Genomic DNA, 9790 nt, shown 5'->3' on the forward strand with positions numbered 1-9790 from the left:
TGTGAGAGTAGAGAGTAGAAACTTCAACAGTTTGTTGAATTTTCATTTTTCTGTTCTATTTCCATATTCATCTCTTTAGGTCATGCCAGTAACATTTTAATGACATTATTTTAAATGATTAAATGTCAAGATATGATGGTGAGGAAGAAGAAAGAAATGTTTAGGAAATACTTTTGACAAAACTCATTTTCATGTGGTTTTACAACCTTATGGTTGGAAAGCCCATACTCTTAATTAAATGTTTTGATTATACTTTATGCCAGGTCTAGAAACTATCTCTTCATATTTCTCTGGTAATTTGCCCTACATGGCTAACATTTATATAGAAATTTACATTTTTATGCATATTATGTGCAGTGCTTTACTTGAATCATTTCATTTCACAACAACCCTATGATATATAGGTATTCACATTTTATAGATTAGCACACTAGGATGCAATGTTAAGTAACTTCTGGTAACAGAGTTCCAGGTAAGGGTCAGATGATCTTAGAAAATTGCCCAGAACTGAACTCTTTCTACTGTACTTACTATATTATCCTGAGAAAGTAAAAATCAGTTATTGTTTCTCATTCGTTGTTATATTACCAAACATGGCTAATGATCCTAGAAGGATAAATCACTTTGAAATATGTTGCAAAAGGTAGGTTTTTTTTTTTAAGTATGTTTACCTAGTTGGTACTAGGTACTATTATAAGATAATGACTTTGAGAAAATAGTAAGTAGATTGAAGTTTATTATTTAGAGGGTACCTATTGTATAATGTGCACATAAGCAATCAGGAAATACTGGTTGAGCAAATGAATGAAAATATTTAGTAAGGTTTGAAATTAGTTAGTTGAATAGTGAATAATTCAAACATACCAGTTTGGCAACACATGACTAAAAGCATGTTTTGTTGTTAGTTATGTATTTTATTTTTACTTAATATTTCATATTAATGGATTGTTTGTTTCGATGTATCCCTTTTGGGGGAAAGTTTTAAAACATTTTGAATTTTATGGCTGTTGCATTTTATTCTTTAAAAATTACTTTTTATGAAATATGTTTAATTAAATTCTTCATTCACTTTACTTTTCAGCCAAACAACAGACATAATGGAAACAGCAGGCTGGAAGTCTATGATTCAGTCCCATCCTCATTTAGTGGCAGAGGCCTTCCGAGCACTAGCATCTGCACAATGTCCACAGTTTGGTATTCCACGCAAACGACTAAAACAGTCTTGAAATCTTCCACGAACTTTAGAAAAATTCAATTGACTTTTACTCCTCCAGGTCCAGATGGATTCTAATATACAAACCATAAACAAGAATTGTTTTTGTTATCCTTGTCCACAGAACAGAAGCTGAAAAAGCATTGTTTGCTTTTCAGATGGATAATTTATGGTTTAATCTTCAGCTTTAAATTAGACTGATTACTCTCTAATTCACTGCAAGGCCTTAAATTATCTTCAGTGACTTCTCTAGTTCATATAGGCTAATTTTTTTTTTAAATTGTGCCTTGTCTTTTTGACTAGGCTATGCAGGATTGCACTAGCTCCATAATGCAGTAAAATTGATAACTGAAGATACTAAGTTTCAAAAGGATCTTCCATTATTTTGAAAAACAAAATGAATTTTATAGTTTTGGTCCTGTGCTATCTCGAAGGTTAAAACTAGGCTCTCCTCAAAAACACTTGTATTGGAGATGACCATGGAAATACTCCAGTCCAAGTCTTGTGAACACAAGAGAGCTTGCTTACCTTCAAGGTAAGTTATGGCAATACACTACTTTGAGTCTAATTTATTTTTCATTGTAGGGGCAAATATGCAATGGTTTGGCCTGAAAGAATTGTATTTTCAGTACAGTTTGTAATACATGTCTGTATGTTAACTTTACAACAAACTTTGAGAAACACATAATAAACTTTTGCCTGTGTTTCTTCATGCCCTGTTAATGATGTTTGAGAATTAAGATTAAGATGTCAAAAAAAATAATATTTGCTCTTAAAAATTTTTTATTTATTTGACCCACATTTATATCAAGATTCCTGGATGTGCAGAAAGTATACATATAATGACCAAATTAATTAATGGGCCAAATTAAGAATGCTAAATATGCACTTTTAATGTGTAATTTTTTTGTATACTGAGTGGTACATATATATTTTGCTTTTGATTGAATTAATGAGGTACAGTTAATGTGTCTTAACTTTTGGCAAAAAAAATTTGCAATCAACTGGGACACTCATTTTGTTACCATGGACAAGGAAAATAACTATTTAAGACAGCGAAATTGATTATGAATTTCACACACATTAAGTAACTGATGTACTCTCCCTTTCAAGAAGGCACATAATAAAACAAGATACTGAGCAGCTTGCTCTCCTCTTTTTCCTTTTATGAAAGTTGTGTGCAACTATATGATTTCTCTAAAGGGATATGCACACTAGAGGAGAGATACTCCCCTCCCCCTTATGATAAGTATTCCAGGCCACATTTACAAGCTTTGTTCTCTCCTTTCCCTACCCACTGTCTTAAGTTAATGTGCATTGTGGACGATATTGAAATTCTGCATTAATGTGAACAGGACAAACTATTTAAAACTCCTTTTCATGGGCCAGTTCTTATATGAATTTTAGCTTTAAATAGCATTTTCAGTGTTCAATAGCTTTGTTTACAATTTGAGGGGGGTGGCATATCTGCAATGGTGCACAGTATAGGAAGAGCAGGAGAGTAACTATTGAGTTACTGCTTTAAATTTACTGTAATAGTGATAATATATAAATTGATTCTAGGCAAATTTTTTTTTGTTTGATCACAAAGGAAGAAGTGTCTCACTGGAAAATAAAACATATTAAATATATATATATTTACATTTATAATTTTATTCGCAAAAGATTGTAATTTGCCTGTAGAGTTTTACAGTACAGGACAAAGGACTTTAAAATTTATCTTCCAAAATAATTTGTATTTCCCAGGTCTTCATTAGTAAATCCTAATGTTTAAGGAAGAGAATGTATGCGTATTTACACTTAACACTGAAAAGGAAACATATATTTACAAACTGGAAAGAGTTTAAAGGTTCATACTTTAAAATCTTTATATCTCTTTCTGTGATTTTAACTGTATTGTGTCAGTTTTGAAATTGGAAGCATTCCTTGGGCAAGCAGAAAGATTAAAGTTGAGCAGAAGATTCCTTCGCTGATAACAGGCTCTTTCTGTCCTTTGGAGCAATGAGAAGAGTAAAATGCATACTTCCCTTGACTCCACCATGACATTGAGCTATATGCGTTTACAATGTGAAGTTAGTTATTTTCATAATTTTTTTTTTTAACTCCTGCTTAGAGGTCTCTGAGACTGGCTACCTGGGGTATAAATAATGTTTCCTCCACCTCAGTTTAGTGAAATTTTTCTGCCATGTATTATAGTAAAATTTAAGATATGCATATGTGTGATGATATGTGGTGTGTGTATACACACAGATATATAGATATATGTACATATGCACACATATACATATACCTCACACCTTGCATAAATTCACTGCTCAAAACTACATCTCTAAAATACAGTAACTTCAGTAATGTTTATTACTGTGTAATATTCACTTCAGCTTGTTCTAATATAATATCACTGTCTATTGGAAAGCTTAAGGATTTTATTATAAAGATTTTTTTAAAGCTCAATAGCACATTTTGTACCAAAAATGTCAAATGCTGTGCTGTAAGAATATCTATGTTTGTAAAAAAAAAATGTCCACTTTTCAGATAATTCAGTGCATACCTTCCTTTCACTAACAGAAAATTATATGGCATTGTTTTGCTTATTTTTATTTATTATGTATATTTTTCAGATTTATTGTGTCTTAAAAGAAAAGGTGAACAGTTGCTATATTCTCAAGTGGATGCATTCATTATTAGCATTTTGGTTGCATTTAAACCCCATGCAGCATTCTCAGTGGGCCCTAATAACTGTCCAGAACATTTTTGTCCTTTCAAATCACCAGCTTGCTTCTCTGTCCCTTTTTTGTCACTTCTAAGGGGACTTTTCCCTAGAAATGTAGTGATTAATTTCAAATGTTCTACCTTATAAAGTAACCAACACAAAATGTTCTTATTCAGGCTAAGATTTTAAAACAGTGTGTATGTACGCGTGTGTTTTGTTTTTAAAAACTGTACAAGTGTTTGGAGCACAAGTATGAAGGTGCCATAACATTTTGGCTTGCCAACATTACCTCCTTAAATATTCGTGTCTACCACCTTCAAACTTTTGGAGAATCTTGCATGTGTTGTGTGGTCATGTTGCGTGTATGTACACGCTTGTATGTATGTGTGTGTGGTATTTTTACAGAGATAGATTTTTCTGAAAATAGGACTCAGTTAAATCTTAAAATTACAGGTTAGTTTCAGATATTTCATTTCAACTTGTTTTATTTAGGAGGCAGTTCAGGAAGTGAGGAAGCTATGAAATACTTTTTTATATGGTCAATTTACTGCATACTGAACTAAGAAAATACAGTGCCTTTTAGGACTTCTATTATAAAACTAACTTATAAAATGTCAAACTATCTTAAGTTTTCTCAAGTGTTTTCATGTATATGTAAAGTAGATTGAAAATAAATTATGAAAAGATTGGATTAATTTATTTCCCTTTTTGATATTGTAGTAAGCTTAAAATTAAAACATGAAAGCAAATGACCTTTGCTGATGTGTAGTTTAGAGCAACATTCCTAAACTTTAACCAAGTCCTTTATTCATATTTTTTTTAATCTAATGCAAGCAGTCCTTTAAAGTATTCTTGAACGGGAAGAGTTTTTTTTTTTCTTCCTAATTCAAACATGTCAGATATTTATATTTGCATTCTCATGGTCTACAATAAGCATTTTAAGAATGAAATTTTAAAGTTCATTATTTCCTTATAAAGGTGTTTCATAGTTTAAAATCAACATTTCAATCCAGATTGAAATGTATATCCAAATTTTAATATTGACTTCATTTATTTGAAATTGACTAGGTAATATTGATCACTGGTTTTAACGTATTGGAAAGTTACACACACACACATATACAAATACACACACACAGAGCTTCCTTATAAACTTACCAAGATTAAACTAGTTTAACCAGTGCTCTGCACATAGTAGGTGCTTAATAAATGTTTGCTGAATTTAATTAGACTCACAGCTTATTTTCTGTTTGCAGTAAATGGACTTTGAAAGGGAATTTGTGGGAATTCTTTAGATGTTTGGCTTCATCATCATGCACAGCAGTCCAGTTAATTCTGTATTGGGTGTTTAGAATGAAGGCTTAACTTAAATGAGTCCTGTTTTGGAAATAAACACATTGTTATAATGAGTTAAAGACCAGTATTGGGGTGGGTATGATTTAGAAAATTCATAATATATGTATAAACACTTGCATCAAACCGGCCAGCCTCTTTTTTTAATCAGCTGATGTTAATGTTCAGATACTTTTTGTATCTTGTTGCTGAAAATATTTTTGCATTTCAGCACATCAAGTTACAATAAAGTTATTACTTATGCAGAATCATTTTGTTCCCTTTGCATTTATTGGAAAATATGTAAGCTTTTCATTTGGATTATTATGCTTTACTTTTTAAAATGCCAAGTATCCAGTAGCATAAGTCTTGTCAAGTAATGTAAATCAGTTTTTATTTTTATCCAAGAAATATACTACTTTTGAGACTGGTCATCCCCTAAACACAACAACAACAGCAACAACAACAAAATAACACTTTCATCAATGAGTTGAAAATACCTTTATTCCAACCTAGATATATCACCTTATACGCACTCATTAAAGCCTTTTTTTTTGCAGCTTATGAAACAGATTGTGATCGTACAAAAACTATCATTAATATTACAGTATTACCCCTCCTGCATCATACTGCCTAACTTTACCTGCTTTTACTCATGGAAAAAAAAGTATGGGAGACCAGGCAGTCCTAGACCCATCTTGGCATGGCAGGATGGGAAGGATCTAGGGCCTGAGCTTTTGCTTAAAAAATTGTGAGGAAAAGGGAGAGTTATTGAATCAGTTTGGAGAAAGTCACCTATTGAATGGTTTGGAAAGGTAGAAATTATTCCTGAGAGTCCTGACTAGGAGGCCATGTAATTCATGAAAAGAGGAAAAGAGTCAGGTAGTTATTTATTTTATTATTTAGAAATCTTTCAAATGGATATGTAATTGTCATTCTAATGTGAACTCTCCCCACACCCCTCCCTTAATTAGTAAAATAGATAAAACTATTTCTATCTCCTTGTATAGTTTCACAGGATATGAAATGAAATAGGTTTTAGTGACTGGCAGCAGATGTTGTCATATAGGTGGTTCATTTGGTCTCTTAGAATTATGTAGAATAGATCATTGAAGGATAATTTCTTGTTACTACCAAAGACGATCTTATTATCTGAATGTAGTCTTATGTTGGTGTTGCCTAAGGTAGCTGTATGTATTTTGGCAGATTTCATATGGTAAACACTTATTTACGTGTTGTTGAACATTTGCCACAGTCTACTTATTTTAATGTTTATCATCAGTGTATTTCCCAAATTAAATTTGTGTCCCAAAGTTGAAGTGATAGGAACACAGATATAAAATTGAGAGGTGGCTAGGTGGCTCAGTGAGTAAAGCGCCGGCCCTGGAGTCAGGAGGACCTGGGTTCATATCCGGTCTCAGACATTTAACACAAACGCACACACAAATAAAACCTAGCTGTGTAACCTTGGGCAAGTTACTTAACCCCAATTGCTCTCCGAAAGGCAAAAAAAAAAAATTTGAAACAATTCTGCCTCAGAATTTGTGTTTTTTTATTTTTTAGTGAGAAAAATGAGGTCCAGAAAGGATATGACTTGCCCAAGTAATAATTGACAGAGACAGGATTCAAACCCAAATCCATTCAGTATTCTTTCCTATATCAACCACCAGTGTGAAAACCCCTTTAAGAGAGGTGAGATAAACAGGCCTTGGACAAAGCAGGATTGGGGTGTGGTGGGGTAAGAGGATCTGAGGAAAACACCTAGATTGCGAAACTTGGTATCTGTAAAGATGTTGGTATGCTCGCTAGTAAAAGGGAAGTTAAGAAGAGGGGAAGGTTTGGAGGGAAAAGATAATGAGTTCAGTTTTGATCATGTTTAAGAGGTCTATGGGATGTTCGGTTTGAGATGTCCAATAGGAAATAGATATAAGATTGTGATTCAGGAGAAATGTTGGGTGTAGATTAGTAGATTTTAGAATCATCAATATAGAGATTATAACTTAATCCATGGGATCTGATGAGATCAAGTGTGATAGTAGAGAGGGAGAAGAGGGCCCAGGATAGAGTCCTATAGTACACTTGGTGTGGGACCTGGATGAAGATCCTACAAAGGAGATGGTGTAGAGGTTAAGTGGGCTTGGGGGGTGGGGGAGAGAGGGGAAGGAGGAGAGAGTAGTGTCACAGAAAACCAGAGCGGAGCATCAGGGAGAAGAGGGTGATCAATGGTTACAAAGGCTACAGAGAGGTTAAGAAGTATGAGAACCGAGAAAAGGCTATTAGATTTGTAAATAATGGATTGTTCATAACTTTGGAGACAGCAGCTTCAGTTGAATGGTGAGGTCAGAAGTAAAATTGTAGCCAGTTTAGAGTGAGAGGAAAATAAGTGGAGGGATGTATTATGAATAACCTCCCAGAGTTTACCCACAAAAGGGAAGAGAGAGATTTGGAATGATAATTAGGCAGAGATGGATATTCAGCCCTTAATATGTTCTTGACTCCAGAGATGCCACACTGCAGTTTCTATATAACATCTCTTTCTCTCCTAGATCATCCTAGTGCTTTAAGGAAAGTGTTCCCTAGGGTTTTTTTTGTTTTGTTTTGTTTTGTTTTGTTTACTGATTATAAGAAACCGTAGTATTCATCTAAATATAATATCCCATAATTATGTTATTGATTAGTGATCAGACCTCTGCTTGAAAGATCTCTAGGCAACCCATTTCACTTTTGGACAGCTATAATTGTCCAGAAATACTGACATCAAGCCTAAGTTTGTCTCTACAACTTGTTGCCCCTTGTTCTTTCCTCTGAGACCAGGTAGTAGAAGTCTAATCCATTTTCCACTTGTTTTCTCTTCAAATCCTAAGCACAGCTATGTCCTTCCAGACCTTCTCCAGACCGACAGATAAGTCCTCTAATATCCTTAGTTCTCTAAAACTAATTCTTATATTCCAAGGATTCAAAACCTTCTTCTGTGCTTGTCCTCATGGATGCTCTCTATTTTATCAATATGCTTTTAACATTATACTGTATTTAATATAGTATCCTGGAGTACAAAGGGTCTATCATCACTTTATTTTTGGAAGCTATGCATCTCAATGGAGCATCTAGGTGGCACAGTGGATAACTCGAGTTAGGAAGACTCTTCTTTCTGAGATCAAATCTGGCCTTGGACACTTAATAGTTGTGTGACCCTGGGCAAGTTACTTAATCCTGTTTGCCTCAGTTTCCTTGTCTGTAAAATGAAGGGGAGAAGGACGTGATAAACTATTCCCTTATCTTTGCAAAGAACACCCCAAAAGTAGTCACAGTCAGACATGACTGAAAACAACTGGACAAAAAAAAATGAATTTCAGTGTAACCCAAGGTTATATCACATTTTTTTCCTGCAGCATCATTCATTTCAAATTTGCAATTATTTAAAACTTCTAGAACTTTTTCAGATAAATTGTTTTCAGATTTTTGAAATTTTTTTCCTGAATGTCTGAAATAAATTTTTTTGAACCCAAGTATATGACAACATTTTTTCTCATTGAATTTCATCTTATTACATTTCAACCCTAGGCTGTAACCTTTGGGTCTTTATTCATCCAATGTGTTAGCTCTTCCATCCAACATTATGGCATCTGAAATTTTAATAGGTATACTATCTATTCCTTTATCCAAGTCATTGATATAAATGTCTATGGTTAAGCAAAGTTTCCTCATGCACTGCACTAAATTCCAGCATTGACAATGAACAGTGATTGAGTCCAGTTATTCACTCAGCTGTCAAAAGTACAGGTGTAACCATGTCACCCAAATCCCCCCATTTAATCATACTGTGGTCTAGCCTTCAAGTTTCCATCATCTTCACAAGAATTGTATGAAATGTTCTCTCAAATACTTTGCTAGGTAAACTATATTTACTATATGTTTGTGTTCTATTAGTTTAGTAACCCTGTGGGAGGAGGGGAATGAGATAATATCTGGAATAACCTGTTGGTGAAGACATACTGGCTCTCAATTTCTTTGTCAGAAGTTTATTAAGCATTTCTTTAGTAATTTGTTCTAGAATTTTCCCTGAGTTGCCAAGCTTATTAACCTATAGTTGGCAATTAATCCCCCTTTTGTTTAAATTAGTACATTTGCCCTTCTCCATTCTTTCAGTACCTTGCTTGACTTTCATATATTATGGACATTGGATCACTACTTACATCTACCAGTTTGGTTTGGTTTGGAGCCATTTCTGCTACAATTTCAGTCATTTTTACAGATTCAACCACCACCTCTATCCAGATGGCTCTCAAATCTTTGTTTTTATCCCTGACCTCTTCTCATCTCCAGACTGCCTATGGGACCCATCTACCTGGATGTCTCAGTGACACCTTAAGTTTAATATAACCAAAACTCATCTAATTTTGATTTCGGGCCATACATTGTTCTGTTAACTATTACATTTCTTCTCCAGTGCAATTCTTGGTCATTGCAACTTGTACCCAATTTGTTTCCTAAATAGTTAAAGTTAAACCTTCTGTCCATAACATTCTCTGTTT

The 9790-nt window shown here is 33.8% G+C and overlaps 1 protein-coding gene across 2 annotated transcripts in view; it reads left to right on the forward strand.

Moving 5' to 3' along the window:
- The window catches only part of SPOPL (speckle type BTB/POZ protein like), a 94519-nt gene extending 88992 nt beyond the window's left edge, over nt 1-5527 (forward strand). For both annotated transcript variants that reach the window (XM_069067861.1, XM_069067860.1), the window contains exon 11: nt 1082-5527. In XM_069067861.1, coding sequence (XP_068923962.1) covers nt 1082-1226 — 145 coding nt within the window. In that variant the 3' untranslated portion in view covers nt 1227-5527. The remainder of the gene's footprint in view (nt 1-1081) is intronic.
- Nucleotides 5528-9790: the final 4263 nt, after the last annotated feature.

This window comes from Petaurus breviceps, unplaced genomic scaffold (assembly GCF_028583685.1).
Source record: "Petaurus breviceps papuanus isolate PSGF00001 unplaced genomic scaffold, PetGlider_PUasm1.0 90752, whole genome shotgun sequence".
NCBI lineage: Eukaryota > Metazoa > Chordata > Mammalia > Diprotodontia > Petauridae > Petaurus > Petaurus breviceps.